This window comes from Rhinatrema bivittatum, chromosome 4, assembly GCF_901001135.1.
Source record: "Rhinatrema bivittatum chromosome 4, aRhiBiv1.1, whole genome shotgun sequence".
Taxonomy (NCBI): domain Eukaryota; kingdom Metazoa; phylum Chordata; class Amphibia; order Gymnophiona; family Rhinatrematidae; genus Rhinatrema; species Rhinatrema bivittatum.
The window spans coordinates 292687872-292715182 of record NC_042618.1 but is presented as its reverse complement, the minus strand read 5'-3'; the positions used below and the strand labels follow the sequence as shown (position 1 = coordinate 292715182).

The window sequence follows — 27311 nt, the reverse complement described above, 5'->3', positions numbered from 1 at the left end:
AAGAAATAGGATACTCATACATTCAAGTGGGTGATTAAGAAGATAAATACATACAATTGAAACATTAAAATTAAAAAACATTGAAAAGAGGTGATAACATTTGTGCAATTTAGCTATTCAGATGGCATCTGTACAAATTATGTTTTCAGAGCTCTATTAAGATGCATACAGCCACTTAATGAAGGTGACAGTCTCTACTCTTTAGAGTGTTCTCAAATTCTTTGGCTATGGCCATAGGCGCAAGGAGATTGCCATGGCTCCAATACTAGGCCATAGACTTCTGGTCTAAGACATGACTATTGTGATTGCCTTTCAAAGGAAGGCTGCTATTTGGAAATGAGCTGGAGAAACTTAGTAAAGGTTGAGGAGATTCCTCATGGAATGATGAATCCCGTGAAAAATGGGGTGGGGCAGGCCTGTGAAAGGCCATAGCCATTCGCACCATGGCGGTGCAATTTCGCCAGCCGCGGTGGAGCCGGCTGCAGCCTTTCGTGCAAATAGTGCCACCGTGAAAGGTAGTGCTATTCGCTGTGCTACTGCCGGCAATAATGTTCCTCACATTATCTCCAGCAGCGGTGCCGCAGCCGACTCCTCCCCTCCAGCTAATTAATATCCTATCGCAGGCGAAAAGCCCCTTTTCGCGTGCGATAAGGCCCTAACGCATACGATAAACATTTAGAAAATAACCCCCTTACAGCTAGATTCATCAAACTATCGCAAGCGATAGGAAGAGGTGTTTTATGGTAATAGTGCACTGTGCAATAAATAAGTTATCTTAGTGCTTCGCATAGGTGTTATTGCAGAGTGTGTTAACTTTTCACACTTTGTGGTAAGTGCCACAATTGTAATTGCTACCTAGGACTACTGTGAGAGAGTGAGTGAGAGAGAGAGAGAGACAGAGAGAGACAGAGAGACAGAGAGACTAGCTATAAGGCCCTCATAAGAGTTAGGTCTTTATACCTCTATAGGAGGCCCACCTAGATACTCGAGGTGAGGTTTAGGTATTACTGTAGGGGTTAGGGGCCACTGACATTCAGAGTGAGATGAACGAACGGAACAGTACACTCTTGTGAAGATTTGATGTCCTTCGGAGTGAGGAAACTCAACCAAAGATGAAATTTGTACAATATTCTCTCAACCTAGCTTGATGGACTCTGTACCTGGGTAACATCAAGCCCCAAACCCCACCCCTTTTCTAAATTAGCATCGCACCATGCATTATGGTGCTTTTAGCATGTGAAAAACGTCTTAAAGCATGTGAAAAGCCCATAACGCAGCTTGGAAAATAACCCCCTTAGTTTGGAAAGGGCATTGACCCCCAATTGTTCTGGACTGGTGTAGCAGAAAGCAAGGAAAATTGCAATGTATCCTTCAATCCAAAAGACCCATTTATTTTGCAAGGAAATTACACAACATGGCCCCTAACTCATCACATTTATAATCTGCTTTATAAATATTATGCTATGACAGATGGGTAAAATGAGGCATCAACAGATATTGAGCACAAGGGGGGATGATTTTTAAACAGCCCTGTAGAAGCGAACTACGCGGGCACTTTTAATGCTTATACTTTAAGCAAATTAACATAAGAAGCATAAGAAAATGCCATACTGGGTCAGACCAAGGGTCCATCAAGCCCAGCATCCTGTTTCCAACAGTGGCCAATCCAGGCCAAAAGAACCTGGCAAGTACCCAAAAACTAAGTCTAACATGTGTGTATTACATGGTCTATGTATTTTACACCTGCTATTTGTGTGGCCAGCACAGCAGAAGCAAAATAGCATTTGTACATTTGAAAATTCAGTATGTGAATTGTTTTCTTCCTCTGATCTAAATTTGTCCACAGGAATGCCACTTTTTCCGGTGGCTAAAAGTATACATGCTATGGAAATCATACATACTTTTAGCTACATTTGAAAAGAGGAACTTTCAGTCAAGCCATTTTAGCCAGGTAAATAAATGGCTTTGGAAATTGCCCTCTAAGTGACTCACCAGGGTAACAAAAGTGCTAGTTTTAAAGAGTGGTTTGATATGCAAGGAAAGATGCTCTAGCACTGAACACCACATTGCCTCCCTTCCCCAGACTTTAAACCTGAATTCTGCATTTTGCTGCACTGCACAGCATATGTTCTTGATGCCCCTGCCCCTCCCACAAGTATGCTGCTTCTACAGTATGTTTCAGATACCTGGTTGGTATCAATCGGGCAAGGGATAAAGGAAGCCTGGGAGAGGAAATGGGTTGTACCCAGCAAATCCCGTACTCCCTCGTAATCTCGTTTATACTCTTTTACAGGTTCCAATCGCATCTTCTCTGTAGGGAGCAAGGCTTCATAACAAGAAGCATAGCCAGCTGGAGGCAAAAATTTAAATTCTCCATGACGTCCACCCAGCAGGAAACGTGCTCTAAAAAATAAACAAGAAAGGAAAAGAATAAGAAATGAGATCCCTGAACTGGCAAGACAGGAGATGATCTACTGCAGTGGACTGAACATCAATTCTATATATCTGTCAGAAAGATTCTGTGCATCCATTTAAAATCTCAGGCCTAGACCATGATTATTTATTTTTACCCAGCAGTTTCCTGTTGTTTCTATTTTTTTTTCCAGATTATTTAAAACAGACCTCTGTTGGGCTACAGTTTTATGAGCCTTCATTCAAAACTATCCAGGGATAAAGTCAACTGGTTGAAATCTTTAGTTCTTCCCTTGAATAAATTTACTTTTAAGGCTGACTTACAAAATTATCCTTTTCAATGGACATCTGACACCTTTAAATATTTAGGTAGTTGGTTTAGTTCTACCTTAGAATCCACCATACTTGGAGATCTGAGGTGGAGGAGAGAAGGTTACAGCAGCCTACCTGGAAACCAGCGAACTTGGTGAGACCTGATAATAAGATCCAGCTGAGTCCCAAGTATGAGTCGACGTCATCATCCAGGGTCCACATGACATTTAAATTCAGCGACTGTGCGGCGCACCGCTGCTGCCAGCACGCTGCCTAAGCTGCGCGCGCCAAAGGGGCACACGGCTTAGACTGGCTTAGACTGGCTTAGACCGCCTTTGACTGAATTCGATACGTTGGTCGAATTTGCCTTATTGATTTATGGGTCATAAAAGAAAGGCTAGGATCATTACCTCATCTCCTGCCACCTATAGGATTGGCCCGAGGGACGCCCATGTTAATAGGCTTGAAACACCACAAGAGAACTGCACTTGAGACATACTGAATGTCTCACTGAGTCTGGGCAATGGCCCAACACCTCCTCAACCTCCAGGTGCAACAGAGAGGGGGAGTTCCCTTGGAAGTGATCTAGCAAACGTAAGTGTTCTAGAATTAAATTCTCCACCGGTGGATTTTGCTATTAAATTCTGCTTCAGTTTACAACCTCAAGAGGCAGAAAATGGAACCCCCGCTGTAAGCATTGGAGGCTCTCAGGTGAATACTGTAGATCCATCCAATGTTACACTTGGAGACTTATGGAGGTTGCTGGTTAAATTAGACTCAAATTTATCACAAGTGAACTCCTCTCTTTCTTCTTTAGTAAATGTCAACAGACTATGTATTCAAGATCAGGGGAAAAGGTTGACTGAGATGGAATCCTCTGTTAAATCTTTGTTTACAAAAGTACAGAATGTTCAGAATGTTCACAGCATGCATATAACTGTCAGTTTGATGTTACATACAGAGTTAGAAAATATTGAAAATCTGAAAAGAATTAAGAACTTAAGATTTGTTAACTTCCCAATCACAAGATTTTTATCTCCATTTGAAATGTTTGTGGTTTTTGCGGGAAAATTTAGCATATGAAGAAAATGAAATCCCATCTATATCAAAACATTTTTATTTTTCTACCCAGCCTAATACCATCTCAGGTAGGGTAGAGGAGAATAGCCCAGGTATATCAACATTTCTTGAAGAGTCTATTGATATTATAAATAGAAGAGAAACATTGTTTGTCTCTTTTTCTTTAGAAAAGGAGAAAGAATATGTGTTTGAAAATTTTTTTAAAAACAAGGATTTACTTTTCTGTGGACAGGCTTGTAGAAGACAATCCTTAGCCTTGAAAATAAAACTCTGGAGATTGGGGCAACATTTTATTTGAAATTTCCTTGCAGATGTTTTATTAATTTTCAAGGCAAGAAGTTTATTTTTTCTGAGCCATCCTACCTTGAAATTTTCCTAAGAGATAAAGCTGAGGTAAATCTGGGTCAAATCATACCAGCTGAGTAGGGCCTGAAAGTAAATTAAGATAACTACCTCTTCTGTGATTAAATTGCACATAACTTTTACGTTTTTCCTTAAAGCCCCCCCCCCCCAATTATATGGTTCTTGTGAGGTGAGTAATGTCTATTATTAGTTTTTTTAACCTGGGATTATGTAAAATGCACACAAGATTACTTATATTATGTAATGAGACATGATTTATGTTATATTATTGAAATGCTTAGTAAAAAGAGAATTATAAAAAAAATTTAAAAAAAAAGAATCCACAATACTTAAAAATTCTGAAATTCTTATGGATATAATCAGATTTATCTACCCAATGGTCTCCTCTATATCTGTCCTGATGGGGTAAATTAGAAACCATTAAAATGGTTATAATGCCCAAAATGAATTACATATTGGGATTGTTACCTCTCCCATTCAATCTATTTATGTTCAAATCTATTGAAAATTGCTGTTACAATTTTTATGGAATTCTAAGATTCCCAACATAGCAATTAAAAACTTGAATCTTCTAAACAAAAGGTGGGCTCAATTTTCCAGACTTTACTTATTTTTTATCTATTTATTTATTTATTAACTTTTTTTTTTTTTCGTGGGTACATTATGCCGATTTATAATATAACTGAAGGAGGAAAGTACAAAAAACCAGGGTGGGGGGAGGGGAGCAGCTAGGAAGATAGAAGGAACGAGCAAAGAGAGGGAAAACAGGACAGAAAGGAAAATATAGGAACAGTACCTGACGGAGAGCAAAGCACAGAGATGGGAGAAACAACCGATAAACATTATATATAACATTGCAAATTATACGTTCAAAAGGAACTATATACAATCTAGCAGATATTGCTATCAGTAAAGGTAAGGGGTCTAAGATCAGGGAGAAGAGGAGGTATATACAGTGCTGCAGAGCTATGAGAGACAAAACAGAGTACAAGTAAGGAGGAAAGGAGAAGGCAATAAGTACGATAATGACAGGGCTCTTTCTCTGATAGAGTAGAGGGAGCAGGGGGACTAAGTAGGATCTGAGTCAGGGTAGGCCAATTTAAAGAGCCATGTCTTAACCCCTTTTTTGAATTTCTGAATGCATGGTTCTAATCGGAGCTCAAGTGGCATGGTGTTCCAGAGGGTGGGGCCTGCGATGGAAAGGGCTCTTTCTCTGGTGGAAGTGTGATGTGCGATTTTAAGGGTGGGGTGTAGAGGGTTCCTGTGAGTGCGGTTCTGGTAGGACAACTGGAGGAGCGGAAGCATATTACCATTTTGCATCCATTGTTGTGGCCCCAGTCGCAATGGTCGCGACCCGGCCCTTACCTCCTTGGTCCCGTTCCGCCTCTGAGAGCCTGCGGCCTGTTCCGCGGGGGGGATGCCGCCGAAAAACCCTTTCTGGACGCCATCTCCTTAGGCGCACGTGCGCGCAGCAGCTGCGCTTATGAAGGACTTTTCCCGCCACTGAAGGCTCCGCCTTACCCCTGATGTCAGACGCTGCGGCCTATGTTAAGACGCCGCGGAGCCCAGAACTTTGCCTTGCAATGGGGTTTCTTGTGGTTCCCAGTTGCTCCAAGCCCCGGAGTGTGCTATTGCATTAGCAACTCCATTCCTGCGTAAGACTTGCTACGCTTCTGTGTACAAGACCTGTCTTTGTGGCTCCAGTACCTGCCCTGCTTGCCTGGTTCCAGTAACCTGTCCTGCTTCAGTTCTAGCTTGGTTCCAGTACCTGTCCTGCTTCAGTGCTTGCCTGGTTCCAGTAACCTGTCCTGCTTCAGTTCCAGCTTGGATCCAGTACCTGCCCTGCTTCAGTTCCTGCCTGATTCCAGATCCTTGCCTGCCTGCTTCAGTTCCAGCTTCTGTGATCTCCTAAGTCCCAGCGGCCGGGCTCCTATGGGCTCCTCCCAGGGGAGCTCCGGCTTCCAGGGTGAATCCCCTAAGTCCCAAGCGGTTGGGCTCCTACGGGCTCCTCCCGGGGGAGTACCAGCTTCCTGGGTGACGCTCACCGTCCATCACTTGCCTGGTATTGGCCTCCCAGCCTGCCCTCAAGCAGAGACTATAGTCCATCTCTCCCCAGTCTCCCACAGGCCGGCCCAAGGGTCCACTAAAACAGCTAATTCACAACATCCATATTGAAGAAAGGTTTTTGTGCAACAATAATTGTATGAAACCCAATTGTTTGCTAATTGAGGAGGATATATTACACCCATTCTCTTTGCATGTCCTTCCTGGCTTGTCTATGCCGTCACTAAAGAATAACTTCCCTGTGTTGAATATTACTATACTGGTTTTTAGAAAAATTGTAGACTCTAAAGTTTCTCTGGTATTTCTTGCTTAGAATGCCCATCGGGATCTCAGTTAGAGATTTTGGCCTAGGACAGGGATAGGAACACTGTTCCTGGAGTGTTACAAACAAGTGGATGATATATATTTGCATACAATGGAGGTAGTGCATGCAAATATATCTCATGCATATTCATTATGGATATCCTGAAAACCAGACCTGCCTGTAGCACTTGAGGGCTGGAGTTACCTACCCCTGCCCTTGTGATTAGACTAAGCAAGGTAGAAGAAGGAATATACCATCTTGCCATAGTACCCCCACTGGTGGTTGTTACAATGGTAGTTTCCTGCCTGTATATTAGACAGTAGGGATGTGAATCGTTTTTTGACGATACAAAAAAATCATCAGATATTTTTTAAATCGTCAAAAATCGTTAGTCGCGATACAATAGAAATTCCCCCCGATTTATCGTGAAAAATTGTAAATCGGGGGGGGAGGGCGGGAAAAACGGCACACCAAAACAACCCCTAAACCCACCCTGACCCTTTAAAACAAATCCCCCACCCTCCAGAACCCCCCCAAAATGTTTTAAATTACCTGGTGGTCTAGTGGGGGGGTCCCGGTGCGATCTCCCACTCTCGGGCCATCGGCGCCATTTTGGCTGCCACTAATATAAATGGCGCCGATGGCCCGATAAAAAAAAAATCCACCCCGACCCTTTAAAATTACCCCCCTTAAACTCCCCTACTCTCCCGACACCCCCCCCCCCCAAACTTTTTACACATACCTGGTGGTCCAGGGGGGCCGCGGGAAGCGATCTCCCGTTCCCACGCTATCAGGTGCGCTAAAAAAAATGGCGCCGATGGCCCTTTGCCCTTACCATGTGACAGGGCAAAGGTAGCACCGGCGCCATTTTGAATACTGGCAATATGGCCGGAGTGCAGGAGGTCGCTCCCGAACCCCCGCTGGACTTTTGGCAAGTCTTGTGAGGGTCAGGAGGCCCCCCAAGCTGGCCAAAAGTCCCTGGGGGTCCAGCGGGGGTCCGGGAGCGATCTCCTGCACGCGGGCCGTATTGCCAATATTCAAAATGGCACCGGCGCTACCTTTGCCCTGTCACATGGTAAGGGCAAAGGGACATTGATGCCATTTTTTTTAGCGCAGCTGATAGCGTGGGAACGGGAGATTGCTCCCCGCGGCCCCCCTGGACCACCAGGTATGTGTAAAAAGTTTTGGGGGGGGGGGTCGGGAGATGGGGGAGGCTAAGGGGTAATTTTAAAGGGTCAGGGTGGGGTTTTTTTATCGGCGCGGGCCTCACTAAAAAAAATTAGTGATGTGAATTGGAATCGGAACCGATTCCAATTCACATCACTAATCATCACTGAAGAACTATTTTCTGTGAAGAAGTTGGGCCATCTAGTTACTAATGTGCTATCTTCCATTGAACAGGTAGAGAAAGAAGAAAGCAATACTGATGGAGCAAAGGACGTCCCTCAGGAAACGAAGGTAGTGGGGGGCTTGAGTGATTACCTTGACTTTTGTCTCTTGGTCCCTCCTTAACTCTACTGCCAGCAAAAGCATCCAAGCCTGCAAAGAGGGAGAGGAAGTCCCAGAATAAATCTAAGGTGTGGAGGCACTTCAGAATGAAAAAGTACCTGTAATGTGTATTCACTGCAAGTGTTGCAAGTGCATCAGTAGAGGAAAATCTCTAGGTCAACTTACAAACAGTGGCATGCTACATCACATAAAAAGAGAAAACTCATTAGCATGGCATTCGGGGAGGGCATCAGTACTAGCCTGTGGATCCCATCTGCCAGTCAAAGAAGCAGTAGCAACTGTTGTGTAGGATGTGGATCCTTGGTCTGAGGTGGGTTGACACAACCCGTAGGGGAGGGTCTATGTGTCCCCATCGTCAGCAGGCGGAGTGGGCTGAAGTTGGAGGCCACTGGAGCTTCACCTATACCAGCCCACATTCCCCTCAGGTTGAGCCTTCGGGTGCCGGGGCTGGCAGGACTTAGGCGGGCCTCAAGGTTAAGTACAGGTAGTAGATGGTTCAGCCCAGAGACAGCAGCCAGCAGAAGGTGTGGTCCTATCCTGGTTGGGATATGGAACAGGAACTCAAGCACCAAGGAACAAGAAGGAACTGAAGGTGCCTGAGCAAAGGGAGGCCGAAGCCTTAATAGTCCGTGTCCAGAGGATAGGGACAGAGGCATCACTGACAAGCTTAAATGGAAGCTGGCGGCACTTGGAAGGTGTGGCAAGCAACGTGGAACTCTGGACTCGAGAACGTCTGAGGCGAAGTCGTTTGTAGCAATGGTCAAGGCATGGAAAAGGCAGGTGTGGTCAGACGTAGCAATGATCAAGGCATGGAGAAGGCAGGCATGGTCATTTGTAGCAATGGTCAAGGCACGGAGAAGGCAGGCATGGTCAGACGTAGCAATGTTCAAGGCACGGAGAAGGCAGGTGTGGTCAGATGTAGCAGTGGTCAGGCTTGGAGAAGGCAGGCAAGGTCAGCCGTAGCAGTGGTCAGAACCAGGAAGTCAATCAGCACACAGACGAGACTAACATGGAACAGGAACCAGGAACTTGGAGAAACAGGAACACGAATCAAGGCTCACGGAGAAGCAACGAGTACGAGGAAACCTGGAACAGGAAACCAAGACCTGTTGCAAAGGCAACACTTCAGTGTGAGGCCTGAACATTTAAGTGCTGAGGGAACTGACGTCAGCATCCGTGTCCGTGGCCAGGTTCCTGCCGCGGGCCCTTTAAAAGTGTCACTGGTGTACGCGCACGCGCCTAGGGAGGGGTGCAGCACTGCTGCCGGTGTCTCTCCACGAACCCCAAGGAGAGGCCCGATGGATGAAGACATCCTGGCTGGAGGTCCCGGGAAGCGGAGCAGGGCCGGAGGTGCTGATGGAAATCCGAGGTCGGGACTGGCGGCCCACTGCTGCCAGCAACAAGGAGCTGGAGCCTGATGCTTGTGTAGAGAGGTGAGAGGGCCATACCGCGGGACTGCCACGGGTGGCAAGCATAAGCAGCAGCAGGAAAGGGCTTGAACAGGGGAAGCCAATCTTCCAAGCCAACCACTTCACCTCTTCCTCAACCCCATATCAGAGGCAAGCCGCCTTGGAGCATATTGGGTGTATCACCATCTCACTGTTCCTTACTAGAAGGTAGGAAGTTTCAAAGATGCTGTACTAATGTTCTTCTCTCCCAGACGGTATTTCAAAAGGAAATCGAATCTGTTAAATAACAGTGACCATCTTGCTTGACGGTGGTTGAGTCATTGTGCATGTCTAAGGTACTCCACGTTCTTGTAATCGGTGTACACTACTATCTGATCTTGTGCGCCCTCCAGCCAAGGACGCCACTCCACAAAGGCCAGCTTAATTGCGAGTAACTTTTTGTCTCCGATTCCGTAATTTCTTTCGGTGGGTGAGAACCACCTTGAAAAGAAGGAGCATGGATGGAGCACATTGGATTTGCTGTACTGGCTCAAAACCGCTCCTATGCCGACGTCCGATGCGTCGACCTCGACGATGAATGGGTGATGCGGAACTGGATGGCGGAGGCACGGCTTTTTTTGAAAAGCCTCTTTGAGAGACAGGAAGGCTGATATAGCTTCAAGAGACCAGTTGGCAGGGTTGGCTCCCTTTCTGGTCACTGCAGTGAGAGGGACCGTCAATGATGAATAGTTCTTGATAAAGGAACGGTAGTAGTTCGTGAAGCCCAAGAAATGGCACAGTGCCTTTAGGCCTGTAGGTTGGGGCCAAACTTGGATGCTTTCTAATTTCTTGGGGTCTATCTGAAACCCGTTTTTTGAAACAATATATCCCAGGAAGGGTACAGATTCCTTATGGAACTCACACTTCTCGAGTTTCACATATAGGTGGTACACCTTAGGCATCTTAAAACCTTTTTGACATCCTCTTGATGTGTTTGTAGATCCTGGGAGAAGATCAGGATGTCATCAAGATATACTACTATACATTGATATAGTAAGTCCCGTAAGATGTCGTTCATCATATTTTGAAAGACTGCAGGTGTGTTACTTAGTCCGAAGGGCATGATGAGATATTCGAAGTGTCCATCGTGGGTGTTAAAGGCCGTCTTCCATTTGTCACTTTCACGAATACACACCGGCCATCCAGTGCTCCTCCCATGTGACAGGGGCCGGCCAATGGCACGGATACCCTGTCACATGGTAAGGGCAAAGGGGCATTGGCGCCATTTTTTTTTAGAACAGCTGATGCCTGGGAACGGGAAATCTCTCCCCGAGGCCCCCCTGGATCTCTCCTCTCCCCGAGGCCCTCCCTGGATCTCTCCCCGAGGCCCCCCGAGGCCCCCCTACACCACCAGGTAATTTTAAAAGGTTTTGGGGGGGTCAGGAGGGTGGGGTCGATTTAAAGGGTCGGGTGGTTTGTTTTTTTTTAGCGGCGCGGGCCTCCCTAAAAAAAAAATTAGCGATGTGAATTGGAATCAGAAACGATTCCAATTCACATATCTTAATGATCAGATTTCCCCCCCCCCCCCCTCCCTCCCAGCCGAATCTGATCGCTAAGACGATCTGGCACACGATTCACATCTCTACTGACCAACACTGACACTATCAGACAAGATTCAATTGATAGTTAACAGGGGTATGCAATGTTATTTTTTTGGTGTGTGGTTTTTATTTCATGTCATTTTTTTGTTCAATTTTGTTGTTAAAATGATTGGTTGGGTTATTTTCATTTTGTCCCTAAATTCATAGTTAGTGCACACTAACTTTAGAAGTGTGCACTAACATCATATACATTGGTATCTATAATAAGCAATGAAGCACTAACTGCCTCCTTTCAGCCTTTTTTAAATTGAGAAAGTTGTTTTAGTCACCCCCCATTACAGTCTATCTCTATCACCAATCATCCCCCACACCAGTCTCTCTCTGTCCCTCATCACCCCCACATCAGTGTCCATCTCTCACCACCAGTCACCCCCACACCTCTCTCCCTTTATCACATGCAGTCAGTCCCCTTCACTCCAGTCTCTCTCTCTCACCAGTCCCCTTCCACACATCTTTCTCTCCATTAATACCACGCCACTAAACAGTCTCTCTCTCTTTCACCATTCACCCCTAACCAGTGTGTATATCACTAGTCACCCCTTACCAGTCTCTCTCATTCTCACAATCATCCCTCACTCACCAGTTGCCCTACATTCCATTCACTCTCTTATCAGTCCCCATCTACACCAGTCTCATTCTTTCTCAACAGTCACCTCTGCCCCAACCAGTCTCTCTCTCTCACAAGTCACTCCCCAGACCAGTCTCTCACTTTCAACATTCACCCCAGTCCATTCTCTCTCTCACCAGTCACCTAACTAGTCTCTTTCTCTCTCTCACCAGTTGCCCTCCACACAAGTCTTTATCTCTCACAGTAATCCTCTGCCACAACCAGTCTCTCTCTCTCTCACCTTCATCAGTCACTCCACTCCAGTCTCTGTCTTTCTCTCACCAACCAGAGTCTCTCTCTCTCACCCTGTTACACCACACACCTGTTTCTCACTCTCTTACTTTCTCATCTGTTACCCCACATCCCAGTCTCTCAATCTCTAACCAGTCATTCCCCCACACAGATTCCTCTCTCTCTCTCTCACCAATTACCCCTCACACCAGTCGCTCACTCTTTCCCCAGTCACCCCCCCCCCCCAACTCCAGTCTCTCACCAGGCCACATGATGGAGGACAAACACATTTAGCTAGCAAATATAGATATTCCCTCAAATAATCAATGTCAACAATACATACACCAATAAAATGTATTATTCAGTGCTGACTGCCTGCCTGCCCAGTTCCACAAGTGTACCACTGCCACACTATCAGGTGTATATAGAAGTAGTGCTGCACTTAAATTTATAATTTAGAAATGAGAACTGGCACTGTGCAGTGTGTGTGGCTGTATGTACCCACCACCAGATAATATAAACCGGATTACTCACTGAGGTCAGTGGACCACAGGCCAGTGACCACAGGCCAGAGGGCAGATGCCAGGCTATAAGAGGAAGGACAAACAGAAACCTAGAATATTAAATTCTCACACTAAAGGAAAAGCAGACAGTGAAACTTTGTTAGAATAATAACAAAGCACTGCAGCAGTTAGTGTAAGACCACACTGCTATTATGTTGCATACTACCTTGAAGGCCTAGTGCCTCCTAAGACCGACATTTACTAAATCATATTAATCACCAAAGAATAATACAATGATGATTAACTTAAAATCTTGAAAAAGTATTAACTACTATCTCTCTCATAAGAACAAAGAGCTATGCTGTCTCCTCAATTCACCTAAAGCAAAGCAGCAGATAATCAGAGCCTCCCTTAATATATTATCTTGCACACGAGTTAAATGAGCAAAAAAAAAAAAAAATACAACCACATAACTGGCATTATCAAAATACACTTTTACCAATTACCATGTACTCTTAAAAAAGAAGCAGGATTGGGTGATTCAAAGTATGCATATCCCAAAACGCCAGGGCACCTTTTTCAAAATAAACTTGAATTGACAAATTCAAAATATGCACTTGCATTGCATGCTTATGCGGACTAGAACATGATGCTACGTTTACATTTTTTGTTTACACTTGTAACCAGCCAGGTGGAACTTTCCTCCCACACACCACTTGCAACCTTGGCAACACAAACAAGTAACTATACAGACAGCTGATGGGAATGCAGAGCCATAGCGTTAGCTAAAATTTTAAACTTTAAAAACTATTTGTAACATTTTCAGATAGTGTGCACTAAATCTAGTTAGTGAGCACTAACGGGCAGATTTTAAATGCCCAACGCATGTAAATTCCGGCCTCTACACGCATGGCCGGGCCTTGTGTGCGCCAGGCAAATTTTCCAAGAGGTCCGGCCATGTGCGTAAAGGCCAGTACATGCTCAAGTGCTGGGCTTCTTGGAAGGGGTAGGCTGGGAGGCATGTTCTGGGAGGGGCGGGCCGGGACAGCGCCATTGCTTGCTGTCCCGGAGCCTCGCACGCCGGCGTGCATAATTTACTTCAGCTCGGGAGCTGAAGTAAGTTTCAAAAAAGAAAAAAACAAAAAAGTTAGGGTTTAGGGGTGGGGAGGAGAAGGGAAGAGGAAGAGGGGTTAGGTAGGGGGGTAGGGAAGTTCCATACCAGTCTACTCCTTAATTGAAGCGAACTCAGAGGGAACTTGGAAAGGCCAGGAATTGTCGCGACGTGAAAATTGCATGTCCCCCTGCCCCCCTGCGCATGCCGCCCACACATGCGTATACGGGTTATAAAACCCGATGCACATTTATGCGTGGCTGACGGATTTTAAAACATGCGTGCACATGTTATAAAATCAGCGCGTCCATGTCTATGCGCCAGGAAGCGCGTGCACATGGACGTACGAGCGTCCCTTTAAAAATCTACCCCTAAGTTCAGATAGTGGGCACTAACACTATTTAATGCACACTAACATGAAACTCAAAAAAACCTGAAATTTCAGCATTTTTTAAATTTTGTTTTGCAGTTCCAATGAAATAAAACAAAATAGAAAATGTCGTTGACATGGTCTATTTCATTTCAAACAAATGTACATCTCTAGTTAATACTTCCAAATTTTGAAACTGCATCACAAAAACTGAGGTCCATATTAACTAGGCGGGCAAATGCAATGTTATCTGGATAAAGTTACCCAGATAATGTTAGCCGAATATTCAGCAGGTTACATGGATAACTTTAGCAGTGATACAGAATACACTCGGTTAAAGTTATCCGGGTAAGTTTACTCGAATAACTTTAAAACTAACTAGCTATATTCTGAATGGAGCCAATATATGAAACACTACTTGGGCCAGCAGAGGTCTGACCCAACCCCCCCCCCCCCCACCCCTCAATTTAAGGTAAAAACGGGCCATAGCAGCCCTATGAATATAGTGCTACTGAAAAATGAGGCCACCACAATCTCCCCGTTACCTCCCAAACTTAGTTTATGCCCACAGGAGGAGGTAAATCTGTCACCTCCTCCCACCATGTATAAAAGCTGTGCTAGGGGTAACCACCAGCGCCCCCCCCCCCTTCCCAGCATGCCCCCTGTCTTGTAAAATGAAGGGTCTGATAGTACCCACCCCTCACATCCCTCCTCTATCCCATCTTCTAGTAGCCACAGTCACCAAAGTGCTGAAATCCCCTCCCAACCACATGACATTAAAAACATGACTACAACTTTCCCTTCCCAATCTTTCTCCCTCCATTGCAACACAGTCCCCCCTGAAAATTCAGGAAATCCTAGATAGAAGGACACAAGCTCTTTCTTCCTGGTTAATTATCCCTTGTTGCTCTGCTAATAAAGCTGATAGCATATGTTATCAGCATCGACATCAGAGCAACACTAGATGCTAAGAGCGCAACCCTGTGCCCTCACAAAGGTAGCTAGGTAAGTCTGATTGAAAAATGCCTATCCTAAAATTATCCAGATACATTTTTCCACTGAATATACCCGGATAAAAGTGAATTTTAAAAATCAGGTGCTTACCAAAATCGGGAGATAAGTGCACAAGTTGGGTGGTGCATGCCGAGCAGATTTTAAAAGCGGCTTAGATATGCACGTACTTGCCGCTGTGCGCATGAAAGCTCAAAAAAAAGTGGCTGGGTGTGGGATAGGCAGAGTATGGGCATTCCTGGATTAAAACTTGAAATTTGAGCATAAATAATAATGCACACTGGTGCACCCCAGGGTCCCCCGTCATATAACTTTACTTCTGCTATGGATGACGTGTAAGAATGGTAAGAATGTAGAACAAAAACGTCTAGACAGATCAACAGGGTTTTAAAGGTTGGGGCTAACTGGGAGGCTATTATAGGGGAGGGTTTGGAAAACCTATCCAATACTTGGATGAACTGGGAAAAGTGGTAATGGTATCAGCATGCATGCCTTTTAAAATCCACCCATTTATGTTTTAGAAGCAGCATTTGCGCACATTCACCTAAAATTGCATGCACATATGCATGTGATCAGGCTATTTTATAACCTGCACTCATATATGTATGTATATTATAAAATAGCCATATCCCTGGGTGCAGGCCAGCGAACGTGTGCCCGTGGACCGGTATTAAAGTTACCGTCTTATTAGGGTAAATTCTGCTGATGATCTGGCTGAAGTTATCCAGGTAATTTTACCTGGATACCTTTCCTTCCTACTGGCTTTTTCAATATAGAATTCTGTTTCTTCTGCTGTATATTATGTTAATGGGCTCTACCAGAAATATTTCTTCTTATATCAGAAACTAGGGATGTGAATCGTGTTTCATATCGTCTTAACGATAGAAATCATGTGGCAGGGCAAGAAAATCGTGTTAGGCACGATTTTTTAGTTAAAAAATCGTTAAAAATCGTTTTTTCCGATTAGTGCGCACTAACTGGGAGTTAGTGCGCACTAACTGAAAATGATACAATTTGACACTTTTCAGGTCAGTTAAGGTCAGTTTAGGAATGAATATGTATTCCTATTGGCTGCCCTCTTATTTATTCATGTTAACAAGGTTCCCACTGACAGTATATGGGGGATGGGAAATGGAAACAGTTGGTAGCTTGACAAAACAAGTAATGTGATCAGTCAATGTGACTAGAACTTGTGTCCTAACCCTGATACCAGGGGTATTGTGATCTTCCTGCACACAGTGCCCTATCCCTATTAATACCAGGAGTGTTGTGATCTTCCTGCACACAGTGCCCTAACCCTGGCACCAGGGGTGTTGTGATCTTCCTGCACACAGTGCCCTATCCCTATTAATACCAGGAGTGTTGTGATCTTCCTGCACACAGTGCCCTAACCCTGGCACCAGGGGTGTTGTGATCTTCCTGCACACAGTGCCCTATCCCTATTAATACCAGGAGTGTTGTGAGCTTCCTGCACACAGTGCCCTAACCCTGACACCAGGGGTGTTATGATCTTCCTGCACACAGTGCCCTATCCCTATTAATACCAGGAGTGTTGTGATCTTCCTGCACACAGTGCCCTAACCCTGGCACCAGGGGTGTTGTGATCTTCCTGCACACAGTGCCCTATCCCTATTAATACCAGGAGTGTTGTGATCTTCCTGCACACAGTGCCCTAACCCTGGCACCAGGGGTGTTGTGATCTTCCTGCACACAGTGCCCTATCCCTATTAATACCAGGAGTGTTGTGATCTTCCTGCACACAGTGCCCTAACCTGACACCAGGGGTGTTGTGATCTTCCTGCACACAGTGCCCTATCCCTATTAATACCAGGAGTGTTGTGATCTTCTTGCACACAGTGCCCTAACCCTGGCACCAGGGGTGTTGTGATCTTCATGTACACAGTGCCCTATCCCTATTAATACCAGGAGTGTTGTGATCTTTTTGCACACAGTGCCCTATCCCTAATACCAGGGGTGTTGTGATCTTCCTGCACACAGTGCCCTATTCCTGATACCGGGGGTGTTGTGATCTTCTTGCACACATCCCGGTATCAGGGATAGGGCACTGCATGCAGGAAGATCACAACACTCCTGGTATTAGGGATAGGGCACTGCGTGCAGGAAGATCACAACACCCCTGGTATCAGGGATAGGGCACTGTGTGCAGGAAGATCACAATACCCTGGAGGAGTGAGGGTCGGGCAGCTCCCCCCTGTCTGTGAAGCCAGCCTCTCACTAGTAATGCAGGGAGGGAGCTGTCTCAGACTTCACCATCCTCCCCCCCCCCCCCCCCTCACCCACACACCATTCACTAGCTGGGACATGGGGGAAGTCAGGAGTGAGGGTCAGGCAGCTCCCCCCTGTCTGTGAAGCCAGCCTCTCACTAGTAATGCAGGGAGGGAGCTGTCTCAGACTTCACCATCCTCCCCCCCCCCTCACCCACACACCATTCACTAGCTGGGACATGGGGGAAGTCAGGAGTGAGGGTCAGGCAGCTCCCCCCTGTCTGTGAAGCCAGCCTCTCACTAGTAATGCAGGGAGGGAGCTGTCTCAGACTTCACCATCCTCCCCCCCCCCCCCCTCACCCACACACCATTCACTAGCTGGGACATGGGGAAGTCAGGAGTGAGGGTCAGGCAGCTCCCCCCTGTCTGTGAAGCCAGCCTCTCACTAGTAATGCAGGGAGGGAGCTGTCTCAGACTTCACCATCCTCCCCCCCCCCTCACCCACACACCATTCACTGGCTGGGACATGGGGGAAGTCAGGAGTGAGGGTCAGGCAGCTCCCCCCTGTCTGTGAAGCCAGCCTCTCACTAGTAATGCAGGGAGGGAGCTGTCTCAGACTGGTATCAGGGATAGGGCACTGAGTGCAGGAAGATCACAACACCCCTGGTATCAGGAATAGGGCACAGGTTCTAGTCATATTGACTGATCACATTACTTTTTTTGTCAAGTACCATCAGTTTCCATTTCCCATCCCCCCAACCATCACCTCAGTTGGAACCTTGGTAACATCAATAGATAAGAGGGCAGCCAGCCAATAGGAATACATATTCATTCCTAACTGACCTTTACTGACCTGGAAAGTGTCAATAATTTGTATCATTTTTTGTTAGTACTCCTGAGTTTCCATTTCCATTTCCCATCCCCCCAAGCATCACCTCAGTGGGAACCTGGTTAACATCAATAGATAAGAGGGCAGCCAGCCAATAGGAACACATATTCATTCCTAACTGACCTTTACTGACCTGGAAAGTGTCAATTTGTATCATTTTCAGTTAGTGCGCACTAACTCCTGTTAGTGCGCACTAACACGATTTAACGATTTTTAACGATAAATCGTTAGAATTTCTATTGTATTGTGTTCTATAACAATTTAAGACGATATTAACATTATCGGACGATAATTTTAATCGTTAAAAAACGATTCACATCCCTATCAGAAACTAGTTTCTGCATTTCAGGAAACCAAAAGCACTAGACTTCCTTTCACATCAAATGCAGTACTTACTTAACTCCTGCAGACAAGCTGACCACAGGAAAGAAGAATCCATCCAAGCTGAAATTCTCAAACATGCCTTGCACAGGCTGTCCATTAACCCGGAAAGAAATACTGGGTACTCCCAGATCCAAGCAGCAGCTGATCACATCATCTGAAGCCAGGAGGTGCTGATTGGCTGATGCCACTGCTCTGGGGATGCGACCTAAGGACAAAAAGGACAACATAACTTTAAAAAAAAAAAAAAGGGAAGAAGCCCTTGTCCTTATGCAAAGACTCAGAATGGAAACACCTTTGGAACCTGAGCTCTGGATTTGTTCTCCAGTATGTGGCACTGGACATTTTAGTTCTCCTTATATTATACCAACATAACTAAAGCACTGTAAACACAGTATATTGTTACACATGAATTTTCAGACTCAGATACTCATGAAGGAACTTATGCACAACCACATGAATTCCTATAGAATAGTGAAAGAATAGATACTTGAGAGACACACATAGTTCAGAACTTCAGAGAGACCAAACAGACTTAAAGAAGGTGAAATAACAGGTTAAGACCATAAGAACATAAGAATTGCCATACTGGGTCAGACAGACTGGCCTTTGCATAGAGTGAGCTGGGCAGTTCCCCAGGGTGCCATTAGCATTCCCCGTTGGATTGGTCAGCCAATAGTGGTCATACTGGCTGGGAATGGGCATGAATATGGTGCAGGAGAGGCAATTCAGGCAAATGCCAGCTGCAGAGAGTTCACCTCCTTAAAGGCACAGGTGTTCCCAGGACAACAGCATTGAAATCACCATCAACCTATATGCCCCTGTACCTTTAAAGAGGAAGACTTGGACACTCTTCTTTATTGACCCTGGCACCTCTCCTCTTTATTCACAGTGGGTATTTCGCTGATGAGCTATTTGAACAATGTGGGTATAGAACAAAGAAAAGAGACTCTGGTACTAGAGCAGAAGTAGTAGCCACATTTCAAGCAACAGCCAGGCATTGAAAGTTGGGTGATGTCATAAGAACATAAGAAAATGCCATACTGGGTCAGACCAAGGGTCCATCAAGCCCAGCATCCTGCTTCCAACAGTGGCCAATCCAGGCCACAAGAGCCTGGCAAGTACCCAAAAACTACGGTAAGTCTATTCCATGTTACCATTACTAATGGCAGTGACTATTCTCTAGGTGAACTTAATAGCAGGTAATGGACTTCTCCTCCAAGAACTTATCCAATCCTTTTTTAAACACAGCTATACTAACTGCACTAACCACATCCTCTGGCAACAAATTCCAGAGTTTAATTGTGCGTTGAGTAAAAAAGAACTTTCTCCGATTAGTTTTAAATGTGCCCCATGCTAACTTCATGGAGTGCCCCCTAGTCTTTCTACTATCTGAAAGAGTAAATAACTGATTCACATCTACCCATTCTAGACCTCTCATGATTTTAAACACCTCTATCATATCCCCCCTCAGTCATCTCTTCTCCAAGCTGAAAAGTCCTAACCTCTTTAGTCTTCCCTCATAGGGGAGTTGTTCCATTCCCCTTATCATTTTGGTAGCTCTTCTCTGTACCTTCTCCATCGCAATTATATCTGTTGTGAGTCTGAATACCTGCAGGTACTATGGAACAATAAGCGCATTAAGTAAATGAGCTTGATTGGTGACATAATAGTTTATCTTTGTGGTAGTAATTTATAGTTGATCTGGTTTACTTTTGTACCCCAAGCAACAAGAGTCTACAAAAGGAGCAACACATAACTAAATACCTCATAGATTTATAAATAAATGTTGTAGTATGAAAACTGAGATTGACTGTGGAGGTGAAAGTTAGATTCCACAGGCTAATTTTATTTGCAGGATAGTTGAGAAAAAGACAGGGAGTTTGGTAGGTCTTTCTTGTTTCAATAAATACCAGAAGCTCTCAACAGCTGAAGGATAGCTGAAAAACATTGTATTCATCAAAGTTGTCAACACTTCCACTGCTGTCTAATCAGATGTCCTGATCCAGAGTGAGGAACCAGCTCAATGTAAACAATGTTATTTAAAGTGTCACTCTCAGGAAATAGGTAGCAGAACTCAGAGAGGAGATAGCAAGAAGCATCTGAGAGCTTGAGGACTACATCAATTAAATGCTTATCAAGGTATTAAGGATGGAAAACTCAAGCAGAGGGGAAGGTAAAACTGGACCACAAGATGACAGCTGGACAGATTACTATAACCACTATACCCTAAACCCTGATTCAGCTTGAGGGAAATCAGAAGAACCCTTAGGCAGCCCTGGAAGTGGAGGAGGAGAAACCATCCCAAGTTGAGGAGGAACTAAAACATGCAAACCTCAAAGCTGCAGGCTTAACAACCACTGCACTTAGGAGGCAGAGGATAGTGGTCACTGGTGACTTGCTTCTAAGGGGAAATGAAGGCATGCATCTGTCAACCAGACATATTGTCCCAGGAAGTGTGCTGTCTGCCGGGTATCAAAATCCAAGACATTTGGGAGAGATTGTCAAAAATCCTCAGTTCAACTGACTACTATCCAATGCTGCTCATCCATGTTGGCACAAATAATGCTAGGTACCATACAGATTATATCAATTGTGCCATCATGGCTCTGAGAAGAAAGGTAAAGCATATAGGTGCACAGGTGGTATTCTCCTCCATCCTCTCAATCAAGAATAAAGTCCCAGGAAGGGAAGCTTGTATTCTGGAGATGAATGAATGGCTACACAGATAGTGTTGATGAGATCATTTTAGCTTCCTGGTCTATGGAATGATGTTTCAAGGAGTACTGATGGAGTTCACCTGTTGAAGAAGGGCTGCAGCATCTTCTAACACAGACTGGAAAACTTGCTGAAGAGGGCTTTAAACTAGGATCATCCAGGATGAGTGAACAAAATCCTAAGGTAAGTAAAATACAAGGAGGTCCATATTGAAAAGCATTATGCCTGCTAAGAAGTTAGCTGGCTAAATTAATATTTGGGCACATATCTGTCTAAATTCTAGCCAGCTAATAAGTTACGCAGTTAAATTTAGCCAGATAAGTTAGGGGCGCTCTTGGGAGCAGTTGAGTTAGCTGGCTAAGGCCTAGATTTATCAAAATGCAGTAAATATCACTTGTGATTGGAAAAGGGGCATGTTTTATGATATTAGCCTATTTATCACAATGTGTGCTATCTTAGTGTTTTGCATAGGTATTACTGCAAAGTGCATTAACTTTTTGGTAATACCTACATAATTGCATTTTCCTACCTGCAAATTAATCATTTCACCACTGGGGGGGGGAGGGGGGGGAGAGAGAGAGAGAGAGAGAGAGACTGACTACCTACAAGGCTCTTGTAGTAGTTAGCTATTTATGCTACTATAGGAGGCCCACCTAGTAACTTGAGGTGAGGTTTAGATAGTAGTGTAGGGGTTAGGGGCCACTTTTACATGCAGAGTGAGAGATACGAACAGAACAGTGCACTCTTGTGAAGATTTGATGTCTTTTGGAGTGAGGAAACTCACACAACAAAGAGATTTGTTCAATGTTCTCTCAACCTAGCTTGATGGATTCTCTACCTGGGTATCATCAAGCTGGAGTTTCCTCATTCCAAAAGATGTCAAATCTTCACAAGAGTGCACTTTTCTGTTTGTACATCTCACTCTGCATGTAAAAGTGGCCCCTAACCACTACACTACTACCTAAACCTCACCTCGAGTTACTAGGTGGACCTCCTATAGTAGCATAAACAGCTGCTTACTATGGGGCCACCACCAGAGACATTCTCTCTCCCCCCCCACCCCTCCCCACATGGTGCTTTTCTCATGCATTAAGGCATCTTTTGCATGTGAAAACACCATAACGCGACTTGATAAATGACCCTGTAACCTTGATATTCAAACTTAGCCAGATGACTAAACCAGCTAAACCTTGTCAGGCCAAAGAGCTGCCCTAAAGTTAGCCAGCTAACTTTCAGATACCTAGTTATATTCAATAGTGCAGCTGCACTATTGGATGTACCTCCAAAGTCACCCGGATAGGTTTATCTGGCTAACTTCACTATCATGACTGTGTCTGAATATGGACCTCTACATACTAATATAGAAATGGGAAAAGAAGCAACATCTGGAAATCTATCTACACTAATGTTAATAGTATGGGAAATAAAGTCCAGGATCTAAAGATAGTCATGAAAGAAACTAACTTGGATATAGTGACTGTCACAGAGATGTGATACACAAATAACCGTGACTGGGATATAGAGTTTTTACTAAAGACAGATCTTGTCAAATTAATCTGATCAGTTTCTTTGTGTGACCAGAAAGTTGGATCAGGGCAGCGAGCTATATGTAATGTACTTGGATTTCACTAAGGCCTTTGACACAGTTCTGCATAGGCAAATTATAAATAAACTGAGTGCTTTGGTATGGGCCCTAGATTGACTGACTGGTTTAGAAACTGGTTGAGTTGGAGATAACAAAGGATAGTAATAAACAGAGTTCACTTCAGGGAGGGGGGTGTTACTTGCAATGTGCCTCAGGGATCATAGCAACATAGAAACACGATGACAGAAAAAGGCAGTATGGCCTATCTAGTCTGCCCATCCACCCAACTAAATAAGCTTTACAATTCCCATCACTCCCTCAGAGATCCCCTGGGAGCTCGTCTTGAATTGATGGAATTGTAATGCTAAATTTAGTTGCATGCACAGAGTGTCTAGAGAGGCATACTGGTCTTTTTCTGCAGTCATGTATTTATGTTTCTATGTATCCCTAAGGCACACTGCTAAAAATGGACCCCTCCTTGGAATGAACGTCAAGTACCACTACCCTTTGTTACCTCACACTCAACCAGTTTCTAATCCAGTCAATCACTCTAGGGCCCATACCAAGGGAACTCAATTTATTTATGTCACCTCTGCAGAACTGTGTCAAAGGCCTTATTGAACCAGTTCTTACTGGTCTGGTTCTGTTCAATATTTTCATGAGCAGCATTGCAGAAAGGTTGTTGGGAAAGGTTTATCTTTTTGCTGATGATACCAACATCTGAAACAGGGTAAACAGTCGAGAAGGTGTGGAAAATATGAGAAAGGATCCAGCAAAGCTCAAGAAATAGTCTGCAGTCTGGCTGTTAAGATTTAATGATAAAAAATGTAGAGTTATGCATTTAGGCTACAAAACCCCAAGGGAAGGTACAGTATAGGGAGTGAAATTTTTCTAAGCACAAAAGAAGAGCGGGATCTGGGGGTCATTGTATCTGATGATCTTAAGGTGGCCAAACAGGTGGATAAAGTGACGGGAAAAGCCAGGAAGATGCTTGGCTGCATAGAGAGAAAGATGTCAGCAGTTAAAGCAAGATGATATTACCTCTTTATAAGTCCCTAGTGAGATTTAATTTGGAATATTGTATGTAGTTCTGGAGACAAACTTTTAAAAGTATATAAACTGGTTGGAGTCAGTCCAGAGGGTGGCTAATTAATGATCAATGATCTTTGTTCTAAAGCATATGTTGACAGACAAAGATCTATACATGCATACCCAAGAGAAAAGCAGGATAGGGAAATATGATAGAGACATTTAAATACCTCCAAGGTTTCTATGAACAGGAAGTGGACCTCTTTCAAAGTAAAAGAGGCTGTAGAACAAGTGATCATGAAATGAAAGGAGGTACACTCAAGAGTAATCTAAGGAAATATTTATTTACAGAGAGGGAGTTGGATGCATAGAAAAGCCTCCTGGTGCAGATGGTAGAGATGGAACAAAAGGGAGTGAAAAAAATTGTAAGCTGAATTAGTTGGTATGGATGGAAAAACTAGATAGACCATACAGTCTTTTTTTGCTGTCACATTTCTATATTTCTTGTGGCTCTACATAAGCTTGTTGAGCATCAGGAGAGGGGATAATCCACGGATATGCTGATGGATTCCAAGTTAGCTGCAAAGGTAGTTTGGGTTGCTCTGTGTTTGACCAGAAAACTTTGTCTGAGTAATTATCTGGATTTTCAGCTTGTAGCATGCTGGCTGAATATCTGGTCTAAAATTAAGAACATAAGAATCTGTCATACTGGGTCAGATTGAGGTTCCATCAAGCTCAGCATCCTATTTTCAACAGTGGTCAATCCAGGTCACAAGTACTTGGCAAGATCTTACACACGGGCCGATACAGTAAAAATCGCGGGAGAGCGGGCGAGCGCCCACTCTTCCGGCGCGCGCACAGGCAACTCTCCTGTGCACACAATTCAGTAACTTTATTTTGCCGGCGTCGGTTCTCAAACCCGCTGACAGCCATGGGTTCGGAAACCAGACACCGGCAAAATTGAGCGTCCGGTTTTCAACCCGAGAGCCGCTGGCCGATTTTAAATTTTTTTTTTTAACTTTTTTAAAACTTTTTTTAACTTTTGGGACCTCCGACTTAATATCGCCATTATATTAAGTCGGAGGGTGCACAGAAAAGCAGTTTTTACTGCTTTTCTGAGCACTTCCCTGGCGCCGTCAGAAATTAACGCCTACCTTTGGGTAGGCGCTAATTTCTTAAAGTAAAATGTGCGGCTTGGCTGCACATTTTACTTACTGTATCGCGCGAAAATGACTAATAGGGCCATCAACATGCATTTGCATGTTGCGGGCGCTATTAGTCTCGGGGGGGTTGGACACGCGTTTTCGACTCGCTATTACCCCTTACTGAATAAGGGATAAAGCTAGCGCGACGAAAACGCGCGTCCAAATGCCGGTTAACAGTGCTCTCCACCGGAGCGCACTGTACTGTATCGGCCTGACAGTGAATAAATCCCATGCTGCATTTGTGTAATAATTAATGACTATTTCTTAAGTTTACTTGGCTAATAACAGTTTATTGACTTCTTCTCCAGGAACTTGACCAAATATCTTTTAAACTCAGCCAAGCTAACTGCCTTAACAGTTAGCAATGAATTCCAGAATTTAATTGTGAATTGAGTGAAAAACAATTTTCTCTGATTTGTTTTGAATGTGCTAGTAACTTCATGGAGTGTCTCCTAATCTTAGAATTTTTTTGAAAGGGTAAATAACCAATTTACATTTACCCGTATTATTCTATTCATGATGTTATAGACCTCATCATATCTCTCCTCAGCTGTTTGCTCTCCAAGCTGACCAGTCCTAACCTCTTTAGCTTTTCCTCATAGGGAAGCCATAACGTTTCCTTTTATCATTTTGGTCACCCTTCTCTGTACCTTTTCCAGAACTGCACACAGTACTCTAGGTGCTGTCTCATGATGGAGCGATACAGAGGCATCACAGCATTCATTGTTTTATTCTCCATTCCTTTCCTAATAATTCCTAACATACTGTTTGCTGTTTTGACCACCACTGTACACTTAACTGATGATTTCAAATTATTGTCCACTATGATGCCCTGGTCTTTTTTCTGGGCAATAATTACAAATATGGAACCTAACATCATATAACTATAGTGTGGGTTACTTTTCCCCATGGGCATCACTTTGACTTGTTCACATTTAATTTCATCTGCCTGTGGAGGAGAAAACCCCATATCTTAAAGGTCTGGATCCAGAGATCTGGCTCAGTTAACCTTAATCCTAAGACAGCAGGGTGGAGATCCCTGGGAAGGTATATAACTAGTCAGGCCCAAAAGAGAACAAGAGGCTCAGGGGACAGAAGGAAGCTTAGAGAAAGAGAATACTGCTAAACTATAAGTTATATTACATTTGTGTTGTTGAATTGCAAAGAATAGCACAGCTGCTTTTTGTTGGTTTTCTTGTCACTAATAAAGAAGTGTATACAAGATTTCTGCCAGAGACTTCTGGCTACCCTTAGACTGCTCATGGAGCCATACTGCCATTTCAATGCCCAGACTTCCAGTCTCGCAAGGTTCTCCTTTAACTTTTAACAATCAACTTGTGATTTAACAACTTGGAATAATTTTATATCACCTGCATACTAAATCATTTTGCTCATTGTCCCCTTTACAGATCACTTATACTGTAAATATATTAAAAAGCATTAGTCCCTGTACAGATCCCTGAGGCATTACACTGTTTACCCTTCTTCACTGAGAGAACTGACCATATATTACTCTCCTCTGTTTCCTATCTTTTAACCAGTTTGCACTCCACTAAAGGACATTGCCTCCTAGCATGTGACTCAGGAGTCTCTCATGGGGCACTGTGAAATGCCTTCTGAAAATCCAAATACACTACATCCACCAGCTCATCATTATCCACATGTTTGTTATCCTCTTCAAAAAAATGTAGCTGGTTGATGATGCAAGATTTCCTTTATGTAAACCAATGCTGGTTGCTTCCCATTAATCCATGTCCTTCCCTATGTTCTGTTATTTATTTATTTTTTTTTAAATACTTTTCATGATTTTTCCCAGCACAGAAGTCAAACTCACCGGTCTATAGCTTCCCAGATCACTCCTGAGCCCTTTTAAAGATTGGCATTACATTGGCCACCTTACAGTCTTCAGTCACAACAGATGATCCCAATGATAGGTATAAATTGCCAGATCAGCAATTTCATTTTTTAGTTCTTTCAGAACTCTGGGGTGTATATCATGTGGTTCAGGCAATGTACTAGTCTTTAAGTTGTCAGTCTGCCTTATTACATCTTCCAGCTTCACTGAGATTTGTATCAGTTCTTCTGAATCATCACCACTGAATACAGTTTCTGGAGCAGGTATCTCCTGTTGTTTAAGTAACTTTAGGACTGCTATTTACCTAGATAGAGTAACTCAGGTAACTTTGTTCAGGCAGCACTTCCAGGATAAAGTGAAACTGCACCCCGGGAAAAACCCCTATGCCACCATTTTTGTCTGGACAATGATTTGCCTGAAACAAAATGTAACCTTGGGGTTTGTTTGGCTATCTCTAACAGTTAGCAGGATAAATAATTTGAATATTGAATGCAGAGT

General features: G+C 44.1%; 1 protein-coding gene across 1 annotated transcript in view; it reads right to left on the bottom strand.

Annotated features, from left to right (window-relative positions):
- RYR3 (ryanodine receptor 3) overlaps nucleotides 1–27311 on the bottom strand; it is a 1291138-nt gene that overhangs the window by 978801 nt on the left and 285026 nt on the right. Inside the window, 2 exon segments of the mRNA XM_029600192.1 lie at nucleotides 2187–2403; nucleotides 18437–18629. Of these exon segments, the coding sequence (XP_029456052.1) occupies nucleotides 2187–2403; nucleotides 18437–18629 (410 nt within the window).